The following is a 24197-nucleotide window of genomic DNA, read 5'->3' as shown; positions in this document are numbered from 1 at the left end:
AATCATTCTATGTTTCTCGTCACTTGAAGTCATCAGTCAAACTTTACGATAAAAACTGCGGGAAGTTTGTTTTTATCGAAGAAACCATAATAAACGTTTCGAGTCAAAGACGGCCCAAGGAGGCCTAAAACGCAGCTCGAAGCCCACTTACGATTTCTTAACCAAAAGCCCATAAGTCGTATGATGGTTTATGCTTGGTTCGTAAGGAAAGGATAAATGTCAAGTTTCTGCGGATAAATCTGAAGTTTTCGAAGATAATCACGAAGATCGGAAAAATTGAAATATCCCCATTTTGAGCTATGACGGCTTAGGGGCAGGAATGGAAAAGCGTAAACCGACCTAGGAGCGAGTATATAAGGATTCCTAGGCGAGAGGCATGAGAAAAAACTTTTACACAACAAACTTAGCACTTAGAGCAATTTTAGGTAATTTTCCGTTTTTGTTATTCGAGCTGCGACTCAATTAGGTTTTTGCCGTCTTAGGGTTTTAGAACTAGGAATCTCGCCGACAGCTCTCGAGCCCAGGCTAATACCTTGTTGTAAACGCTCATACGCAAATTCGTAATAAGACTTATCTTTGCTCTTTTTTTACGATTCCTTATACTTTATCGTTGTTATCTCGTGTTCTGATTGCTTGACGTGTGGTATTAGTAGATATCCGGGATCTCTGGGAAATTAGGGTTTTCCTAGTTTCCTAATTTAAACGAAAATCGACAGTGCGAATTTTGGTTCCCACAAATGTCGCTGTAACGAGGAACTTAGTACGGCGTAATATGAGGTGCGATAATTATTGCCCACGATGTGGAGAACCAGAAGAATCTGTAACTCATGCCATATTCGAGTGTCCGCCTGCTCTACAAGTTTGGTCCCTATCAGCGACCCCAACAAGTCCAGATATCTTTCCGGTACCGAGTATTTATGCTAATATGGACTATCTCTTTTGGAGGAATAACAGCATTGTTGAACCTGAATTAGACATGGATCCTTATCCTTGGATAATATGGTACATTTGGAAGGTCCGTAATGACAATCTCTTTAGAGGGATAGACAGAAATCCATTGGAGTTAGTTCGTTATGCAGAGAGTGAATGTCAAGCCTTGTTTAATGCAAATGAGAGGGTGCCGCCAATTGTACGAGATCACAGCACTGAGGAACCTCAAGTCTTAAGCTTGAACAATATTTGCATGATAGATAGGTCATGGACACCCACAGATCAGTTCAGTGAATGTGGATGGTTATGGATGGACAGCATTGAAAATGCTTAAATTATGGGGACACGAAACCTCGACTTGAATCACCCTTGCATTCAGAAGTAGAAGCACTGCGATGGGCGATGGAGAATATGCTTCAACATTCGACATGTCAGAGCTTTGGGATAGATTATAAGGAGCTGATTGATATGATCAAGGAGCCTCGTGCATGGCCGAGCTTCGCAACAGAATTAGAAAGGATTGAGACTCTACAGATATGCTTTCCGGACTTCAAGATCACCTATGTTCCACGAGCGCAAAATCAGATTTCAGACTCTCTAGCTAGGACTGCTAGGACTTTTCATAGGGAACTTTATTTTATTTTTTGTTCTATTCCGGTTTGGTTACCCAGATCACCTCAAGTTTGAGTAATAGAATAGCCGTTCGTTGTCAAAAAAAAAAACTCCTACAAAATATTTTGTTTTTGGGTAAATAGTTAATATACTGAAGCCTATAATCTTTATTGTTATTTTAAAATTTCTAACCACATTATATATTTGTATTAATGTATTCTAAACTCTCTTTCATGGTACATGTACATCGTTATATTTTTTATCAATTAATTTAGTAAAACTTCATATGCTCACTAAATTAGTTGACACACCACAATAAAATCGTTATTCTAGAGAAACGGAGACAACAAAAGTTCCAAACCTCTTTGACCATCATCATATGTTAGTTTATGATACAACTATCTATTAAAACAGTATTGTCATATTTGTTTTTATTTTTTTCTCAAATTTTATGTGTTAACCAACCCCCTACAAAATATTCAATTTTTCGGTAAATGTTAATATACTGAAGCATATAATCTTTAGTCTTGTTTTAAAATTTCTAACCACATTCTACATTTGTATTAATGTATTTTAAACTACTCTTTCATGGTACATGGGCATCATTATATTTTTTATTAATTAATTTAGTAAAACTTCATAAGTTCCCTAAATTAATTGACAAACCATAATAAAATCTTTATTCTAGAGAAACGGAGACAACAAAGGTTCCAAACCTCTCTGACCATCATCATATGTTAGTTCATGATACAACAATGCATTAAAAAAACATTTTCATACTTTTTCAAATTTTTTCTCAAAATCCATGTGTTAACCCCCTTCAAAATATTCAGTTTTTCGGTAAATAGATAATATACTGAAACCTATAATCTTTAGTGTTATTTTAAAATTTCTAAAATTATTATACATTTGTATTAATATATTTTAAACTCTCTTTCATGGTACATGGGCATCGTCATATTTTTTTATCAATTAATTTAGTAAAACTTCATATTCTTCCTAAATTAGTTGACAAACCACAATAAAATCGCTATTCTAGAAAAACGGAGACAACAAAGGTTCCAAACCTCTATGAACATAATCATATGTTCTTTCATGATACAACTATGCATTAAAACAATATTGTTATATTTTTTTAAATTTTTCTCAAAATCTATGTGTTAACCCCTACAAAATATTCAGTTTTTCGGTAAATAGTTAATATACTGAAGCCTATAATCTTTAGTGTTATTTTAATAATTATAAACACATTATATATTTGTATTAATGTATTCTAAACTCTTTTTCATGGTACATAGGTATCATTCTTTTTTTTATCGATTAATTTAGTAAAAAATTCACATGCTCCCTAAATTAGTACACCATAATAAAATCGTTATTCTAAAGAAATGAAGACAACAAAGGTTCTAAAACTCTCTGACCATCATCATATGCTAGTTAATGATACAACTATGCATTAAAAAAATATTAATTTTTCTCAAAATGCTCTTTCGAAGTACCAATCTCCAACAGCTACAGCCATCCCCTGTTTTTTTTTTTTTTGGTTCAAACAACAAGGCATCAACAACAGGCTTTCTAAATCCAAACAAAAGTGTGTTCGAAACAATATATGAAAACTCGTTTTCATCAACCAAGAGTTGTTTTGTTACCGTATCTTCACCCGGTTGAGAATTTCCAGGAGACCAAGTATCTTTTCTCCCAGCTAGACAATGAGCCCAGCGCGAGCTAATATACATTCCGTTCTTGCTTGACATCGAAAAGGTCTTTAAGGCATCTAACATGCTCATCCTGAAACCTGTAACTCCGTTTGTTAGTATATAAAAACTCGTGAAGTGTTGTAGTATCCATGTTGAACAAAACATTAGATCAAAGAGTGGTAGGTTTAATGAAAACATCATTATAGTTACCTTCCAAGAATTGCATCTGAGAGGTGTTGCACTTGAAGCTGGAGCTACAATTATGCCAACTGCCACTCGGATCAGCAGATGGTGGAGCTATACTATTCTCAATCTGCATAGAAAAAACAAGATAGTTTTCTGGTTTGACTTAGAATCAAGAAATAATGCTACGGAGCTTATCGTGTGAGTAGATGAATGTTACGGGTCAGTACGTTGGGGCTTATAAATCAAGAAGTATAGATATAAGAATATCTTTATCGGTTGACTTATAAAAATTATCCATGAGTGTACTAATTTATTTGATTCACATGCTTAATTAAGGAAAACCCTAAAAATAGCGACTTGCTCGAGTTTTATTATTCTCTTTTATGAATTATGCTAATTCGTTAATTTCACCAAAGCCACAACAAATAGTTAAAGACGAGGCAAACCCCATGATCCATCATCTATAGTAAACGAGAAAAGGAAAGCAGAGATCGAATAATAAGTTACCTGCCACGAATCAAATGCCGAGTTGAGAATAAACAAAGGTGTCTTGACTTGGTTGATTATGTTTTGAGGGAAAAAACACTGTGAAATATAGAAACCAAGTTAAGTGAAATGAGAAAACCATTCACAATAAAATAGCTAACGTGAAATCCATACCGAAGTTGGATCAAGATGGCTCGTACATGTGCGAGGAAGCGTGTTTTGTAAACCCTAAAAGTTAAGAATTTTTTTTTTTTTTTGGTTAGCTTTCAACCTTTCCTATCATCATCAAGAATTCATAACGTTGTACACTTTTACTCGTACCTGGGTGTTTACAACACCGGAATACATACGCCTTATAGAACGAGCTCCAGATATATCAACCCTTCATTGACAAACAAGACACAAAACCATTTAATATACATATTAAATTCGGAAAATAAAAACCAAACAAAAAAATTACTCACGCGTCGAGGAAGAAGCCAGCATCGCTCATGCATTTTACTTTGGTGGTATGAGGAAACAAACTACTGAAATCATCGCAGCGTAAAATCGCTGCAAGACCCCCAGAAGAACATCCGTTGAGCAAAGCCTTGCAAAGGTAATATTATTACATTTATTACCAACTTATTAGGGTTCTACGAAATATTGAAACGAAATGCAAAATATAAAATGTAAGTACCTGCTTGGCATGACACATTCCCTTTGCTATCAAATCTTCCATGACGGCCAAAAATATACGCTTTCCTCTAAACTGAAGTTGTTCCGTCTAATTGTAAGCAACCATATGAATCTCAAGTTAAATTACTAACAAATTATATAATCAATCAGAAGCAAAGAGATGTTTATATGGTTTTAGCTAACCTTGTTTTCGCTATCACCGCTAAAGGATGCGCCATCACAGTACCGAACTACTGCTTTATTCCAATTGTAAAAGTCTGCGCAACATGATAATCACCCAATAAGAGTTCCACCACATCACATTTTTTGTTTTCGATATGGGTTCTTGAGATAAAAACCTGGATTTTCAGCGGCTTTATTGCTTAGTATTCCTTTAAACTCTATCGGTGTTTCCATTAAGGTAGACGATCCAACACGACTCCTTTTACGGTTCTGACAATCTTCTATGCTGTCACACCACGCACCCCCCTTTAAAAAAAATTGGCCTTATTAGGTGATGAGGTAGAGAAGCCGCCCAGTTTGCCTAATAGCCCACTCGGAATGCGGAATGTGTAAAGATGAACATTAAGTAATTGTTAATGTGTAATGTTCGTATACGTTCATGAACCTTAGCATGTTTTTTCACGTGATTCTGCTATATTGTCCTGTTCAGAATGTTTATTAAGTTTTCACGAAAACTAACGACGTTCAGTTTAGATACACTTAATTTGGATGCATTAGAAATTTAACTAAAAGACGACACATATATAGCTGGCTTGCTAAACCCCAAAATTTTAACGTTTTGTAGTTATTTTCTCAAAAACTTTATTCAGTTCAAGTGTTATATTCGACTAATAAATTATTTTGCAAAAACTCTTTTACTATTGCATTATTCTGCAGACATACCAATCAAAACTCATAAGTACATTTGCACCCATCTGTCTCCCTCTTTCCATAACAATAACGTCTAGAAACAGTTGTATTTTTAGTTATACATCATAAGTTTTAATGTATTTTTCCAATTTTACGGTCCATGTTTTCAGTTGATAGACCAACTTTTTTTCAATTGAAGTAGTATTTTTGGTATTATCCCTACAAAATTAGATTATCAGAAAAAGATAGGTAGTCTGTACTATGTAGAGTCTATTCCATTATTTTATTAATCTCGAGCTACTAATCTGGATTACTATAAACACCTTAACCACAGTACTACACTAACAAGAGAAATAAAAATACTATACTGGTTCCAGCTATGATATCGTGGGAAATTATTGCAAATGGATCTTAGGAAAGGCTATATTACGCCGCCAGGTATATATGTATATATATATAGACATAAAGAGTAAAGACTATATCTAATGTACGAACCTGCAACTGAATGATCCAGTTGTTTGCTCCTGAACCGTACCCACGATACAAATGATATCCAGGCACTGACCCGTCCAGACACACTGCCACAACAAAGTTAGTCAATATCAGTTAAGAACGTTTTGATAAAATAGTATTGATGAAAACATGGTCTCCAATGTTTGGTTGTGTTTGTGCATTGCTTTTACATGTTATATTAGAGGTAAATCTCTCTTATTAAAACATAAAAAAAAAATTTGGACCCAATTTGTATAAGACTTTAAATTAAATACATTATTCTATTATAAAGTTATATCCACATGTATCTATTAATTATTTTTCTTATGATTTGAGTGTTTAGAAAAAAAAGGAACCAACTTTTAATTTTATTTCTGTATAAACCAACATTTTTTTAGATTTATGTATTAATTATTTTTCCCTTTTTGAAATCATCAAAACCCGCCAGACCAGGTGCATTATATATAATATAATTATTTTATTGACTAATCTAAATACATGTTTTAATGTAATTCATTTTTAATAAAATTGAAACATCAATATCAATGATGGACGTTGTAGTATTGTTTGGTTTTCTTAAAAATGTAAAAAGGAAAAGTCAAACCCAACGTTTTATGTAAATTATTTTCTCAAAACCTGGAAGATGTTTTCTAGTTTGAATTTTTTGTTCACAGAAACACACCAACGGAAAAAGAGTTTGAAACATTCGAAGCCTAGATCTGAAACAAAATGGAAGAAAGAGATTTACCAGCTCCTTCAGCTGCAGCGGTTTGGACCAGAGTGAGTCCTACCATCAGAACATCTGCACCATCATCTTGTTTCTGAAACACATTTGTTCCACTGAAATTGTTAAACAAATCCATTTCATCAGAACCCATTACCCCATCTGCAAGAATGCTCAAGAGAAAGAGTCCTGTGAGACTCCAATTCCACAAAAGAGCATTCATTTTCCTCTTACTAAAAATGATCATGTAGAGACGTATGCAAAGTGGTCAGTATATATAAACGGAGAAGAAAGCATCGAATAAGTTCATGGTCCTTTATAGAAACTAGAAACACGTTTTGATATGGAAAAGTTCAATTTTAAAATAAAGATCAGAGAGAGACAAATGCTATCATAGAGTCACATGAAAGATATATTAGAATCTTTTTTTGTCTTCTGCACTCTTCAGTAAAGAATTCTGCATGATCTTGCCATATATAATTTACTAGATATTAAAAATTATGACAGACAGACTGTACAGAACAGATCAGATAAGCTTCGGAGGTTTCAAAGATCTCTTTTGTTGGTAAGGATTCTGTTATTATCTTGTTTTTACAGTTTTACTACATCTTAAAATCAGTAAATCATACAAGATTTGCAAATGAATTCCACTAAATATTGTTGCTCTCGCATGTTCGGCCTTTTGCTATTTGAATTGTTAAAAAATGCTTATGGTACACTTGGAAAATAAGAATCTGATGGGAAAACTAGCCATATGAGCTTAATGCAGAACCAATCATTGCTTTATCAATCAATATAACATTGTTTACTAGGTAATAACCCGCGCCTTGTGCGGATGTGATTATTAGTTTCAATATTTTTTTAATAAGGAGACATTAAGCTGTTTAATCTGGATATCGGTTCGGTTTTAGGTTGTTTTTTGTTTTTAATCTCTTAAAATATAACTATCATTTTAAATAAATAGTTATTTGGTTTGTTCGTTTAAAATTTTTGATGTTTTTGGTTTTTTTCCTGTGATAATCAAAAATTACTATTATTTGTTTGTTTTCATGTTATTAATCTTAGATAGTCGTGATGTCGAACCAATGGTTTCATATTATAGTTTCTAAACGGATAATAGTTAAAAAAGAAAAGAAAATTATTAAGACAAATCATTTTACTACAATTTGGTCGATAGTGAAAGAAGCATTAAGAAAAAGAATATTTTAACTTCCAAAAAATTAGATATTTCAATTGTGGCAAATACTTAGTTATAAAGTACTAACGTCAATATGCACATATATGTGTATGTAAAAGTATATAAAGATGGTTGATAAATATATAAAGATATTGTTAATTAATATTAAATGACTTTTTTTTCAAAATAATACATGAAAATTAAAATTCTTAAAATGAAATTATTTTAAAACAAAAATATTGTAAAATTTATATAAACTATAATATATAACTTATATATAATTCTTTAAATATATGTGTATATATATGCATATAACACATCAAATTGGATATATGTTCCTATAAATATTGATATTTGTGATTTGTTTTTTTACAGATATTGCATTTTAGTATTTTATTTGCTTCATAGTGTAACAGATATCTGGATTTTTAGGTTCGAATCAAAACGGATAACAAATCGAATCAAAATTTATGAATAATTTGTCCAGCTCTATTCGTAAACAATAAAATTAACGTAAAGAAGAACCATGCATGTGAGTTTTATATTAAATACATAAAGTACATAGGGTGAACATATTTATGTAGAGTTTGGCTGAGAAGCTCTTTACATGTAACATGTTTCCATTTTAATGTGAACACATTTATTACAATGTTTTTACACGTGACATGTGTTCAGTTTAGTGTGAACGAATTTATTACAATGTTTCTCCTTTAATATATAAGAGATTAGTTTTTTGGGTGAATAAATGTATACAAGTACATTTGTGGAATCCCTCCAGTACTAGATCCGATCCGGATCCGATCCCAAAATCCGGATATCCGGAAGGGCCGAATCCGGATCCAGATAGTAAAATGTTGGATCCGTCAAAACCGGTTCCGGATCCGGATATCTTAATTTTTAAGTCCGGATATCCGGATCCGTAAGTTTTATTAAAAAAATTCAAAAATAGTAATATATATATATATATATATATAAATTAATTTTATTTAATATATTTTCATTTTTTATAATAGTATTTATACATTTTAATATTTTATGTAAATTTTGTAATATTATACATAGAAATAATTAAAGACATTATATATTTTTTTTTTATTTTTAAATTATTGTTAATATTTTATATATATATTAATATTATTTATTTATTTATTTTAAGGATCCAAATCCGGATCCGGATATCCGCCGGATATTACAATTTTTAGAAAGATATCCGACACCCGGATATCCGAAAACCCCGTATCCGGATAAAGATAGTAAAATTATGGATCGGCCGGATAAGGATCCGGAACCAGATACCTTAAAATTATCCGGATACCCGATCCGTTCCAGGGCTATCGAGTATTGCCTTTCTGTGACAACCTCAACCATACCTGATGGAAATAATGCAAAATAAACATATCATAATTACGATTATTGCTGTCACAGCGATTTATAATCAGAGTCTATGAGCTTGACTTTTTTGTTCTTTCCAAATACTAATCTATTTTTCCAACAAAAAGTGCAACATTATTTCTCAAAGTGATTTTACAGGCTTTCAAATCCAAAAACATGTGTTAGAAACAATATTTTAGTAATCAGATCTCATTAGTAGTAACCGAGTCTTTCGGTTTTGATCTCACGTTATCTTTAATTAAGAGCTTGAGAGTTTCTTGGAAACCTGTAACCTGTATATTGCTCTCCGCTTGTAATTAACACTCCTTTCTTTCTTGACGCCAAAAAGGTCATTTAACTGATTTAGTATGCATATCCTTAAACCTGTAACTCTGAATTTGGAAAGAATAAATAATCTTGATCAGCTTGGTTATAATTACTTGAAAATTCTATTTCTGTTATAACTCAAGTGGTGATCGACCCATATCAGGCCCAAACCGTCCGGCCCATCAGCTATCCATCCGGCTCATTCGCTAATGACTTAGGCGAATGAGAGTTTACATTTATCTATACTTAATGTTTATCCTTTTCCATATGTATTTAGGATAAGTACTATTTCCTATTCCTATTAGGAATAGAATTTCATTTTCTCTTATGACGGTCTAAATAAGACGGTCTAATACTTGTATAAATATAGACCTCTGGTCATGAGTAATAATAAGCTTTCACAACATCTCTTTTATAACACGTTATCAGCACGATAGCCTCTAACCCTAAGCCCCCACGAAATTCCTTAAACTCCGCCGAATATCACAAAACCCTAATTCCGAAGGAACTTCAAAGAGATCGTTCTCCCAAACCGTGAGGACCCAGACGACGAGCAATATATCAAACTGAAGCTCTCGCCGAGACGAATCAGACGCTGCAAACCGCTTGTCGATCCGATCACTGACGTGCCGTCACGCTCTGCTACATTAGCTCTTTCTAGACGTGATCAAGTAAACCAGACGTTCTCCTTCTTCCATGTTCGTGATCCGACCAAGCAAGCAGCCCGTCCGCGACCCGACTCGAAGAACGATCAGCTCGCGGCCTCCTTCTCTCTTTGGTGGTCCAAATCTACACTCCATAAGTTTCTAAAGGTAAAACTCAAAACTTAAAAGAACCTACACTGAATTTGGTTGATTGATAAAGATCTGAACCATTAAAATTTGAAGAACCCTAATCTAGGATAATAGAAACCCTAACATATGGAACTAAGTTTTGGTTAGATTGTTTTCCTGTTAAGTTGATAAATCAATGGCTGTTAGGGTTGCTAGAACATTGATTGATCAGTAAGGGCATTGAAACCCTAAATCTAAATTATATGAACCATTTCCTTTATAATGTTTTGAAAATCTGAAATATCAAAAACCTAAATTGATCCGACTGTTTTGATTGATTGATTTTTATGTATCTGAGGTTTAGGTTGCTATATTAAAACCTTGAATTATCTTTGATGATTGTTTGAGTAAATAGAACGGTTTAGAATCGAATTTGATCGTAAAATTCTTAAATTGCTGAAAACCCTAATTTTCCTTTTTGCATAAATCGATTGAAAAACAAGTTTCCATATTGTGATTAATTATTTGAATATCGAATGAACTGATTAGGAAAATTGCTAGTTTTGATTAAAACCGTAATCTGTCCAGAATTGTGAATTTTCTTTTTGCTAAAAGTAGAAAATTTCCTTTTTCCTGAAATTTCATTTTCTACTTGCTGAAAATTTTCTTTTTACTGTTAGGATTGCTAGAGAATTGCTAAAATTGACTGATTGATCTGATTTAATTCTTTTGTAAAGCTTGATATTGATAAAATCAAACCGAAAAATGGGCCTTGAAACCCTAATATGATCTGATGACACTTGCATTATTATTCTGATTGCTTGATCATACTAAATGTTTTAAGAGAGGTAAAACATAAGAATTATTGACCTGGTCTCACATTGATTAAAAATCGGTCTGAATATGATTGTTGTTATGTTTGATGCTTTGATTACATTCAGATATAAAATCCGACCTCTAGAGTTGTTGCATCACAATTTTATAAGGTCGTGTGGCCTAAAGCATCATATAGACCTCGCATACTTGTTTTTCTCGCACCATGGTCGAGTAGTTAATTGTATGGTCGAGAGACTTGTGAAACCGTATGCATTGATTGACTCGGTTGCATCTTGAACTGATTAATAATATGTTTCAGATGTCAAAATTTGAGCGTTCGGATTATGCTGCCCTAAATCTCTCTGGAGATAATTATCTAGAATGGGTAATGAACACTTAAGTTGCCCTGAAGTCTAGAGGACTCGGGAAATGTATCATTGATGGCAATAATGCAATTGAAAGTGAAAAGCATAGAGCCATAACAATTATACGCTATCATCTCACTGAGGATCTGAGAGATCAGTACTTAAATACTGAGGATCCTTGTGACCTTTGGACAAAACTAAATTCCAGATACTCAATGGCATTATGGCGAAAAGCCATGAATGAATGGAAGATTCTCAGGTTCCAGGATTTTGAATCTGTGGACGAATATAATTTTGCTTTGATGAAAATCGCCTATAGTCTTGAACTATGTGGTGAAGTGATAACAAATGAGGATTTACTATATAAAACTTATTCCACATTCCATCCAAATGATCTGTTGTTATCACATAAGGCTAAGGGTTTCACCACCTATAATGACCTATTGTCATGCCTATTGGCAACTGAGCAAAGAGAGCAGAAAGTTATAGATACCATTAGCAGATTTGAAAAACTTCAGAAAAGATACATTGAGCAACAAAATAGTGAGATGAGACCTCCTGAAGCCAATGAGGCTAAAAATGATAAGGAGGAATCCAAGGAAGCCGTGTGGAAATATATGGATTGTGAGGCCGGCTTATACATTGACTAAAGAAATGAGATTTCGACATTCTGATTTTATGTTTTATGTTTTGCTTTGATTTGCTTGTCATTTACAATTTTATAGCCATAATAAGAGTTGTTTTTAGTTATCATGTTTGATTTGCTTGATGATTTCTTGATTGATAAATGACAATGAAAACTTAATAAAAGGATAGTCATTCTATTATAGACCACGACATTGCCTAAAGGGGCACGAATTTATTCACCCAATAAAAGACCCATTGAGTTATAAAGACTTGAGCATGAATGGTTTCCACATTGAACCAATGGGCAAAGGAAACAAAAGTTCCTTTCAGATTATAAGAAAATCGCCTAAGGCCTTATAAGAAAGTGGTCAAGACTATACCTACATACTCTACTGATCTAGAATATGCCAAGGATCAGTATGATAAAGGCAAAAGTCATGGTAACCTGTATACCCACGAAATTTTATACACTTTATGGCATGACTGGATTAGCCATCCAGGTCTTTAATAATTGATGCACATATTGTAAAAGGCACAAAAAGTTATCCCATAAAATCTCACGTTGTGTAACATGTACACAAGGGAAACTCATTAGGCTCTATTGTCCCAAGTACCACGTGATTATAGTATGTCCATGAGGGGGAGTGAGGACAAACTGTGATCCATGAACATACTACAAATCCGTGTGACATGGTCTATGACCATAGTAAGACTTGGCCGAATTCTTTATACAACAAAGGCCACTACCTAATGCTTGGAGACACAAGGATTTACATGTGTAAGGTTAATATGCATCAGGCCATATAAGTGAGCATAGATAATCCCATCTCAGAATGAATACGGGTCATAAACCAGACATATACCATCCTAAGAGATTTTGAATAAACCACCACATACATATGTGCCATCTATGATGGAACCTCATAAGAGGATGAGAAAACGATTGGAAATATATGTTGGATAGGAACATGTCTTTCTCCCACATTTTTTTAAGAGACCTTGTGCCAAATATGGGTGATCAAATTATGGCCAGGTACACGGATCGCATGACTGATGAATCCGACTATCCAACATCAGGGGGAGAAAGAAATAAGCTGGTAAAAGATAATAAGAGAAATAGAATGGTATTTACCATCATTGTCTTGGCAAGATCCTCGGGCTAGAAAATATGATTTAAGACGTCCAAAGAATGTGATCAAATGATACAAAAGCTAGCAGAACTAGATGCCAGACACATTGACCCAAAAAGAAAAGAATGACTAAGTCATACCAGCTTAGCACCACGAATTTGATGTCCTAAGAGACACAATCAAGTTGCTACAGTGTCTATACAAGATAGACCAATAAGTTCCAAAAGATAAGAAACCTCGGAAAGAAATGAAAGGTGCATAGAATGATACAAATCCGAGTTCAAAGGAAACCAGTTCAGATAGAGAGATAAGGCTGGCCAGCTAAACATCTAAGGTACCAAACCATGTAGTTTGGGACGCAAACTGCAAGGTAGTAAAGGTCCTGGATAATAAGATCTCAAATCTATTAGATCATGTCTGGAACACTATGGAACTACATAAGAGTGTTAACACCAATGATGTATTTACATATAAGAGAGCTCATAAAAGAAAGTAGCACTTGAGTGTAAAGATATAAAGCGAGGATCATGAACCCACGTAAGAGTACTCATAAAGAATAAAGATCAGATTAAAAGAAAACGTGAGGTTTAAAGAGTTTAAAGAAGAGATGGGCGTATTGGCGAAATATATAGAAACTCCATCTGATGATATAGACCAGTGGATAAATGGGTCTTGTGAGGGAAAGAAAATCGTGAGATGTGGAACGTGACCAAGTAGTCAAGAGGTCGTTCACATTACTACTTACAACATTCAAAGAATGGCTTGTAACACAAGGATACTCATAGAGACAAAAGGAACAGATTATAAGGAAATATGCTCCTATGTGGTGGATGCTACTACACAAACTCGAAATTGATGAAGTCTGGAAACAAAAGAAATAATGATGTAGTAAGCAGTATATTGATCACTGGATAAAGAAAATAAAGGTACCAAAAAGATGAGAAAAGAAGTTCTCAAAGAACAACATTGTTCCTAAACTGTTCATGGACTGAAGCAAAAGCAGCTGCATTGAATATGATAAGACTAAGTAAAACTTAGTGAGATAGTTCGATAAAGAACAACTCAAATCAGTCCATATATTCGTATAAAAAAAATCCCTTGTGTTTATAATAAATCAGCACTGCAAGTAGGTCATGAGATGCCATCAAAGAAAGTGTGAACTGCGATGTTTTTCAAGTAATAAGATTATAGTATTGGAATGCAATGTAAGCACAAGCCATTATGTTTAAATCAGTGGATAAAAGGAAACCATAATTGTAACACCCCCGAACTGTTTTAGACATCAGTCAGTCAGCCGGGCAAAAATCAAACAAGAAAATGCCCGAATGACCTTCCTCTGCCAAATCCGGAAGTATCACAACGGGTTTAGAATAGACTTTCCAAGTCACAAAACATAATTCTGTAACCCAGAATATCCACTTAAAACTCGTTTCCTCTAATCTTCGGCCTGAGGCTTTGCAACCCGTACCGAGTAATAGAGTTGTGTTAGGTTGGACTAACCTAATATCAGATTCAACATGTCATGAATATAAAACATACTTTATTTCATATATATAAAACATGAAGTTCACAAGACCAAAATATTATACATATGGTCCATGGACGCAGTCGAAAGTAAAACATACATTCATATATCTTGAAAACGAGTCTTTAGCAAAAGATGATCAATCTACACCAGCTCCTACAGTTCCGCGAGTGCTACGGTCCTCTCTACTGGTCACCTGTAAAAGGATGTGAGGAGGGAGTGAACTAGTTTCACTCAGTGAGCCAGGGTTCCCTATCTAGCATATACAACTACCCGTCATTCTAAACCCAACTCCAAACACAAGCAAGACGGGTAGTTCAACAATCAATATTCAAATATTAAATCCTAAATGATTAAGCAGTAAACAATTAAAACATAATAATTCCAAAAACTCTTTATGAGTGTCATCACATGAATCAACCATATATATACTTCTAGGGCCCAACAGAATCATTCTTCCTCCACATAAGGGACACCGGCAATCCTTTCACTATTACACCACACAGGCGTAGGCGTTCGGGAATCGCCCGGTCACGGTCTTCAATCGGAATCGCCGTGCCCCGGTCCTCTATCGGACTCGCCGGGGGCTGTCACATCCACGTGTGACAGTCGGCTTTGGTGATCAAGCCAAGTTAAACCGAGCCCGCCACTTTCCAGACCACGACCGGCTTAGTGGTACCATTTGAGGAAGCAATGACCTGCAAACTACTACTAGAACCACCACGAGGTTCTCACACAACAATACCAACACGAGGTACACACCATAACAACATATAATAATCACATAATCACAACAATCCGGGTGCTTAGACTAGTCTTGCTATCCGCTTAGCCCATACATCGTCTCAAGCCTCAGATTCACAAACTGACACCTAGACCGGTCCGGCTATCCTAGCTCGGAAGCCATCTCTGATGTCAGGAACCTGCATTAAAAATTCGTTAACAATCAATTAACCGTGACTCACAGTGATTAACCGATGTGGCTCGACTTTTTGATTCCGGAAGTTGACCAAACCCCTTTTATCCCCTCCAATCTTCGTCTTGATTTCGTACCGTTAATCCCCAATATTGTAACATGTCTTGCTTTTCCCGGCAATCCTCTAACACTATTCTTCTTATTTTTCTTTTATTTTCTTTTCTTTTTTTTCCCTTTCTTTTATTATTTTCTTCTCCTCCTTTGCCTTTTTTTTTTCTTCGTCGTTGGAGTCGAGAGGAAGTGGAAAGTTGGAGCCCTTATATAGCTAAGCACATCATAGAAGGTAGTGACAAATGTCACATTCCTCCTTAGACATGTTTTATTATAATGACTAAGCTAATTGCTCTCTCTATAATTTTCCCACGTAACCACCATCTCTATTTTGTCTCTACTCCAAGATGAGCACGTGGTAATGACACAGCACAACTGAATATGAATCACTCTTCTCCCTTTCTATTTTAGCCATGTATCCCTCTTTTTTAAGGATAAATAAATAATCCAACTTGATGACCAAAACTCCTTTCTCATTGGTCACCCTACTCCTTAAAAGATTACTTAATTATCCAATTATAATTAAGCAACTGGCGTACTTTTAATGCATCGATAGCTCCTCAACTTTAGCTTAGTATTATTGTTTTGAGAAAAATTTATTTTTGAGAAATAAATTACAAACTCGTAATAAATTTCCCAAAATAAATTATTAGAATTATTTATTTAAAAATAATTCTTTCTCATGAAGATGGGGTATTACATCCTCCTCCCCTTATTAGAATTCGTCCCCGAATTCCCTAGGATGATCCCCCTTCTTCCATCACTACATCTTCATGGAAGAACTCTGGATGCGACGCTTTGAACCTTGACTCATCCTCCCAGGTCATAATTACACGGTTTCGCTTACCCCAGAAGACTTGGACTTGAGGAATCTCTCGGTTCTTTAGTTTTCGTATTCGACGTTTACCTATTCGGATTGGTCCCTCTGGATAAGTGAGGTTTGTTTGTAGGTTTTCGATTTGCTCCATCTCAATAGCTTTGGGATCATGAACGTGTTTACGTAGCATTGATACATGAAACACCGGATGTATCCTCATTTCTTCAGGTAGGTTGAGACGATAAGCTACCTCTCCGATTCGTTCTATAATCTGATAAGGTCCGATGAATCTTACCGCTAGTTTCCCGACTTTCCCGAATCGATCTTTTCCTTTCTGAGCTGACACCTTTAGATAAACCCAATCACCAATACTGAACACCATTTCTCTCCTTGATTGATCAGCGTACTTCTTTTGTCTGTCTTGCGCTTTCTTCATATTGGTTTGAATGATCTCCAACTTTTTTGTCGTCTCTTCTACAATTTCGGGTCCGAACTCTCTTCTTTCTCCAACTTCGGTCCAACATAAAGGTGTTTTGCATGGCCTCCCATAAAGCGCCTCATAGGGTGCCATACCTATGCTAGAATGAAATCTGTTGTTGTAGGAGAATTCGATTAATGGTAAATGCTTTTCCCAGCTTCCCGCCCAATCCAATATACACATCCGCATCATATCCTCTATGGTGCGAATGGTTTTTTCGGTTTGGCCGTCCGTCTCGGGATGATATGCGGTGCTTATGATTAACTTAGTTCCCACTGCTTCTTGTAACGCCTTCCAAAAATTTGAGGTAAATCTAGGATCTCGATCGGAGACTATATCTGTTGGCACACCATGCAACCTCACAATTTGGTCCACATACATCTCTGCCAACACTTCTACCTTATCGGTTTCTTTCATAGGTAACAAGTGCGCCACCTTCGTCAGTCTGTCGACAATCACCCATATTGCGTTATTTGATCTACCTCGAGCCGGGGGTAACCCAGTGATGAAATCCATGGATATGGAATCCCATTTCCACTGAGGTACTGGTAAGCTTTGTAACAACCCTCCTGGAATTTGATGCTCGACTTTGACTTGTTGAAAAGTTTGACATTGAGCCACCCATCGCGCCACTGATTTCTTCATTCCTGGCCAATGATAATACCTTCGGATATCTCGGTACATTTTCGTACTCCCGGGATGGATACTGAGTAACGAGTGATGCGCCGACTTCAAAATCTCATCTCGTTGCCCTTCTCCCTGTGGTACTGATATCCTCCCATTAAGTAATAATGTACCATCTGCTGCCACATGATAGCCACTTGCATTTGGAGCTTCTTGATTTTTAACTTCTGCGATGATCCCTTTTAACTTTTCATCACGTTGTTGCTCCTGTCGGATCCGTGCGAGTAAACCTGCCTGGTTTACGGCACGCATGCCAAAAGGCTCACTTAGCTCCCCTTCAATTGCCCATAAACTCATCAACTTGAGCTCACTTGATAGCGCTTCCACTTCTTTTCCAATATCAGATGCCAACTTTCTACGACTTAGTGCATCTGCGACCACATTAGCTTTGCCTGAATGATATTGAATCTTCAGGTCGTAATCCGCTACAAACTCCATCCATCGCCTTTGTCGCAGGTTCAAATCAGGCTGTGTGAACAAGTACTTGAGACTCTTATGATCTGTGAATACTTCCACGACTTCTCCATATAAGTAGGATCTCCAAATCTTTAACGCAAACACCACTGCCGCCATTTCTAAATCGTGTGTTGGGTAGTTCTCTTCATGTTTCCTGAGTTGCCTTGATGCATAAGCAATTATTTTGCCTTCCTGCATCAACACACAACCCAACCCAACCCTAGAAGCATCTGCGTACACAGTGTAAGGTTTACCTTGTTCAGGTAATGCCAATACCGGTGTTGTGGTCAAAGCTTTCTTCAGTCTCTGAAATGCTTCCTCCGTTTCTTTTCCCCAGATGAACGGAACTCCTTTTCCAGTCAACTTCATCAGGGGCTTAACGATCGAAGAAAAGTTCTTGACGAACTTTCGATAATACCCGGCTAACCCGAGGAAACTTCTTACCTCGGTTACCATTGATGGCCTTTGCCATTCCTCGATGGCTTTCACCTTTTCTGAATCTACGGAAACTCCTTCTCCAGACACACGGTGCCCCAAGAACCCGATCTCTCTTTTCCAGAAAGAACACTTGCTGAACTTGGCATACAGCTTCTGGTTTCTTAACCGTTCCAACACTAGCTTCAAGTGTGCTTTGTGCTCGACCTCTGTCTTGGAATATATTAAAATGTCATCGATGAAGATTATCACAAACTTGTCGAGATAGTCATGGAAGACTTCATTCATCAATCTCATGAAGGCCGCCGGTGCATTAGTAAGGCCAAAAGGCATTACGACGAACTCATATTGTCCATAACGAGTTCTAAACGCAGTTTTCATGACATCACCTTCTGAAATCGGAATCTGATGATAGCCCGACGCCATGTCGATCTTCGAAAACCAACTTTCTCCCCTTAGCTGATCCAACAACTCGTCTATCCTCGGAAGAGGATACTTATCTTTGATGGTGATATTGTTGATTCCTCGATAATCAATGCAAAGTCGCATGCTACCATCCTTCTTCTTGACAAATAAGACCGGAGCTCCCCATGGTGAAGAGCTAGGTCTTATGAAACCTTTCTCCATTAAATCTTCAAGTTGTTTCTTCAACTCTGCTAACTCTGCGGGTGCCATGCGGTAAGGAGCCTTTGCTATCGGCTTAGCTCTAGGTTCCAAGTTAATTGTGAAAGGTTACTCCGAGGTGGAGGTAACTCTTTTAACGCCGCAAACACATCCTCAAACTCTTGTACTACCGCAATATCCATAATTTAAACTCCATTGCTAGCGGGTGCTTTACTAGCAGTTACTGTTACCAGATACGCTTCTCCATCCTTAAGCAAATCTTCCACTCTCAAGGCAGCTACTAAAGACACAGACTTGCTTGGACTGATCCCGTAGAACACTTTTTTCCGTTGCCCGTTATCCTTGAACAAAACACGACCTTTTCCACAATCTAACTGTGCCCGATAGCCTGATAACCAATCCATGCTCAGGTTAACTTCATATCCTTTTAAGGGCACCACCAACAAATCTGCCAAGAACATCTTCTCTCAAATGACTAACGGAACTCTTCTGATGCATTTTCTTGCTTGGAGGGTTTGGTCTCCGGGAGTCATCACAGCCACATCCATCCTGTCAATCACAAATGATCCCACAAACTCGGCAGCTACCTCAGGGGTCACAAAACTATGTGTTGCCCCGGAGTCGAACAATACATGTGTGGGACGCCCTGCAACATGTAAAGTTCCTGCCACAACATCAATATATATCAACAACATAATAATTATCCAATAGAAATTAACCAATCAATCACAAGCAATCACACAACAAAAAGTCAAATTAGTAAGGTTAAAGAACCCAAATACCTGTGATGGGACCCTTAGATGGGCCTGGAGGTTTAGTATCCTCTAGTTCTAAAGCGTAAACTCTACCTCCTATAGCTTGCCTTTTTGGCGCTGGTGCGATTGCAGGTGGAGCTGGAGGAGGATGGACAGTGATTGGCGTAGCTAGGATAGGACGGTTGAAGCTGCACTGGGTAGAGATGTGCCCTTTCTTTCCACACGTGAAACATGTAGGATTGTAGGAGTTTGACTGAAAGGATCCAGGTTTCTTCCCGTAGCATTCACTTGACTTATGGCCTATCTTGCCACAGTTAAAGCATTTCCCTGTGAACAGAGATCGTCGACTTGGCCCTCCCGATTCCTTTTCCTTATCTTTACCCTTAAAAGATCTTTGGTTTCCACCATACTTTCCTTCTTGATGCTGCTTGGATTTCTTAGTTGCCGCCTTCTCAGCTTCCAATCCAATCTCCACATTCACAGCCTTTTCCACTAGCTCGGTGAGACTCTCGTAGTTTCCGACTGCCAGTCTATTTTCCAACTCTGGTTTTAGACCAAACATAAAGTTAGATACCATGGTTTCTTCATCATCTTGTCCTCGCAGCACATGTCGTCGCAATCGCATAAATTCAGATTCATATTCTCTAACCGTCTTATCTCCTTGTACCAAGTTTGCAAACTGACGTTGAAGCCTTCGCTTGGATTCAGGAGTGAAGTACTTGCGTTCAAATTCTTTTTTGAATGCCGCCCAAGTGGTGACCAGATGTCCTACATGGCGATCCCTACTCTCCCACCATTCTGCCGCGTCTTTTTCTAAGTAATACACCGCCATCTTTTTCTTAGACTCCTCGGAACACGTCAGCATCTCAAAGTTTTTCTCAATGGTTCGAAGCCACTGGTCGGCTTCAATGGATCTGTCCCTCCTTCAAATTGGGGTGTCTTCATATTCTTCATGGCAGTTATCAATGGTAACATTGGTGTAGCCACTGTAGGTTGTGGTGGCATGACTGGTAGCGGTTGCACTTGAGGTTGTTGGAGGGTCCTGGCTATCACGTCATGAAGCATCTTCAAAGTGTGCTCCATTCCTACTCCTTGTTGTGGTTGATCATGAACTTCTGGTTCAATCGGGTTATTCCGCCTTATTGGTCTTGGTCCTTGGACACTTGACTCGCTATCATCTGTTTCTGGTCTTCCCCTTACAGTACGGTTTGGTGGAAAGTTTTCTTCTAGTGGTATCTCTTGATCATGTCCAAACAGATTGTTGTTTCTTCTTGCGTTTTCTTCACTGGATCCTTGGTTGGTATGCGCCAGTGTTTGCACCCTTCCCTCAGATTCATATCCTAATCCTCTTCTTCTTGAGACTTTGTCTATAACCAGCATCAAATCTTGTCCCCCATCACTCCTTCTCCTCCTTGCCATCTGCAATCCATAAACAGGGAATTCCTATTTAGAATACTAATTAGAGCGGAACTCTGCTGGTTTCCTAATACATCTTTTGCGACACATTTGACTCGATAAAACACGGAAAGTACGTGATTGACCGCATGATCTAAACCATGATCTGATACCACCTCTGTAACACCCCCGAACTGTTTTAGACTTCAGTCAGTCAGTCGGGCAACAATCAAACAAGAACATGTCCGAATGACCTTCCTCTGCCAAATCCGGAAGTGTCACAACGGGTTTAGAATAGACTTTCCAAGTCACAAAACATAATTTTGTAACCCAGAATATCCATTTAAAACTCGTTTCCTCTAATCTTCGGCATGAGGCTTTGCAACCCGTACCAAGTAATAGAGTTGTGTTAGGTTGGACTAACCTAATATCAGATTCAACACGTCACGAATATAAAACATACTTTATTTCATATATATAAAACATGAAGTTCACAAGACCAAAATATTATACATATGGTCCATGGACGCAATCGAAAGTAAAACATACATTCATATATCTTGAAAACGAGTCTTTAGCAAAAGATGATCAATCTACACCAGCTCCTACAGTTCCGCGAGTGCTACGGTCCTCTATACTGGTCACCTGCAAAAGGATGTGAGGAGTGAGTGAGCTAGTTTCACTCAGTGAGCCAGGGTTCCCTATCTAGCATATGCAACTACCCGTCATTCTAAACCAAACCCCAAACACAAGCAAGGAAGGTAGGTCAACAATCAATATTCAAATTTTAAATCCTAAATGATTAAGCAGTAAACAATTAAACCATAATAATTCCAAACACTCTTTATGAGTGTCATCACATGAATCAACCATATATATACTCCTAGGACCCAACAGAATCATTCTTCCTCCACATAAGGGACACCGGCAATCCCTTCACTATTACACCACACAGGCGTAGACGCTCGGGAATCGCCCGGTCACGGTCCTCAATCGGAATCGCCGTGCCCCGGTCCTCTATCGGACTCGCCGGGGGCTGTCACATCCACGTGTGACAGTCGGCCTTGGTGATCAAGCCAAGTTAAACCGATCCCACCACTTTCCGGACCACGACCGGCTTAGTGGTACCATTTGAGGAAGCAATGACCTGCAAACTACTACTAGAACCACCACGAGGTTCTCACACAACAGTACCAACACGAGGTACACACCATAACAACATATAATAATCACATAATCACAATAATCCGGGTGCTTAGACTAGTCTTGCTATCCACTTAGCCCAGACATCGTCTCAAGCCTCAGATTCACAAACTGACACCTAGACCGGTCCGGCTATCCTAGCTCGGAAGCCGTCTCCGATGTCAGGAACTTGCATTAAAAATTTGTTAACAATCAATTAACCGTGAATCACAGTGATTAACCGATGTGGCTCGACTTTTTGATTCCGGAAGTTGACCAAACCCCTTTTATCCCTTCCAATATTTGTCTTGATTCCGTACCGTTAACCCCCAATATTGTAACACGTCTTGCTTTTCCCGGCAATCCTCTAACACTATTCTTCTTATTTTATTTTCTTTTTTTTCTTTATTTTTCCCCTTTCTTTTATTATTTTCTTCTCCTCCTTTGCTTTTTTTTTTCTTCGTCGTTAGAGTCGAGAGGAAGTGGAAAGTTGGAGCCCTTATATAGCTAAGCACATCATATAAGGTAGTGACAAATGTCACATTCTTCCTTAGACATGTTTTATTAATGACTAAGCTAATTGCTCTCTCTATAATTTTCCCACGTAACCACCATCTCTATTTTGTCTCTACTCCAAGATGAGCACGTGGTAATGACACAGCACAACTGAATATGAATCACTCTTCTCCCTTTCTATTTTAGCCACGTATCCCCCTTTTTTAAGGATAATTAAATAATCCAACTTGGTGACCAAAACTCCTTTCTCATTGGTCACCCTACTCCTTAAAAGATTACTTAATTATCCAATTATAATTAAGCAACTGGCTTACTTTTAATGCATCGATAGCTCCTCAACTTTAGCTTAGTATTTTTGTCTTCACAAAAATTTATTTTTGAGAAATAAATTACGAACTCGTAATAAATTTCTCAAAATAAATTACTAGAATTATTTATTTAAAAATAATTCTTTCTCATGAAGATGGGGTATTACAATAATAGTCCAAGAGAGTGACAAGAAGTATGTCAGATCGAGGTCAAATAGATATGGCATTGCTGAAGGCAAGAAAGATCGATAACCATGTATAAAGGTCCTTGAGTGTATTTGACTGCAGATCCATAGTTTGATGAGATTATAAAACTCATTGCAGCAATGATTATTAATGATATGACCTTAGACACTCATGAGGTATGGACGAGTATAGACAAGGTCTATAACTCAACATGGATCGACCAATGAAGAAAGATCGGCTATAATGGACAAGCCATTAGCACTTACGGCTGATGTATGTCCGAATGGACGAAGGCATGTCCGTGAGAAGCCAAGTGATTCGTATGTGTTTGGGTCGATGACTCAATATATATTAAAGTGTCCACGGTATGGCATAGCCATGTGACTAGAGGATCCGTGGGACATGAGAGGACTTGCGAGTAAAGTTTGAACGCAGATTAGAGGTCAATCCGAGTACTGGTCGAGTACCATCAGTCCGACCAGGACATAGAGTGGTCAGCTGCAAAGATGCACGTCTTGACCATGTCTTAATGAAGTTCCAGAAGATATGAGAGTTACAAGATAACT

The 24197-nt window shown here is 37.0% G+C and overlaps 2 protein-coding genes across 2 annotated transcripts; both read right to left on the bottom strand.

The window, feature by feature from the left end:
• Positions 1 to 2858: 2858 nt before the first annotated feature.
• On the bottom strand, positions 2859 to 7498 carry LOC106345671 (pectin acetylesterase 1). Its single transcript, XM_013784839.2, has 12 exons — positions 6682 to 7498; positions 5937 to 6019; positions 4928 to 5057; positions 4773 to 4846; positions 4591 to 4677; positions 4376 to 4500; positions 4233 to 4293; positions 4086 to 4139; positions 3933 to 4010; positions 3450 to 3552; positions 3192 to 3337; positions 2859 to 3067 (listed from the first exon to the last, which is right to left on the bottom strand). The coding sequence occupies exons 1-12, from the start codon at positions 6902 to 6904 to the stop codon at positions 3020 to 3022; spliced, it is 1212 nt and encodes a 403-aa protein (XP_013640293.1). The 5' UTR covers positions 6905 to 7498; the 3' UTR covers positions 2859 to 3019.
• Positions 7499 to 19756: 12258 nt separating this feature from the next.
• Positions 19757 to 20876, bottom strand: LOC106454363. Its single transcript, XM_013896493.2, has 2 exons — positions 20072 to 20876; positions 19757 to 19953 (listed from the first exon to the last, which is right to left on the bottom strand). The coding sequence occupies exons 1-2, from the start codon at positions 20874 to 20876 to the stop codon at positions 19757 to 19759; spliced, it is 1002 nt and encodes a 333-aa protein (XP_013751947.1).
• Between the last annotated feature and the right edge of the window lie 3321 nt (positions 20877 to 24197).

Source organism: Brassica napus, chromosome C3 (assembly GCF_020379485.1).
Source record: "Brassica napus cultivar Da-Ae chromosome C3, Da-Ae, whole genome shotgun sequence".
NCBI classification, from domain to species: domain Eukaryota; kingdom Viridiplantae; phylum Streptophyta; class Magnoliopsida; order Brassicales; family Brassicaceae; genus Brassica; species Brassica napus.
The sequence above is the reverse complement of the archived record's forward strand: the minus strand, read 5'-3'. Positions and strand labels throughout refer to the sequence as shown.

Excerpts from the sequence above, each read along its gene's own strand:
- LOC106345671 (XM_013784839.2), bottom strand. The coding sequence starts at position 6,904 with ATGATCATTTTTAGTAAGAGGAAAATGAATGCTCTTTTGTGGAATTGG. Across the intron at positions 3,553-3,932 it reads CGGCATTTGATTCGTGGCAG|ATTGAGAATAGTATAGCTCC; the intron begins GTAACTTATTAT and ends TTTTCTATGCAG. Across the intron at positions 3,068-3,191 it reads CTCAACCGGGTGAAGATACG|GGGATGGCTGTAGCTGTTGG; the intron begins GTAACAAAACAA and ends AAAAAAAAACAG.
- LOC106454363 (XM_013896493.2), bottom strand. The coding sequence starts at position 20,876 with ATGGCGGTGTATTACTTAGAAAAAGACGCGGCAGAATGGTGGGAGAGT. Across the intron at positions 19,954-20,071 it reads ATCTAAGGGTCCCATCACAG|GAACTTTACATGTTGCAGGG; the intron begins GTATTTGGGTTC and ends ATGTTGTGGCAG.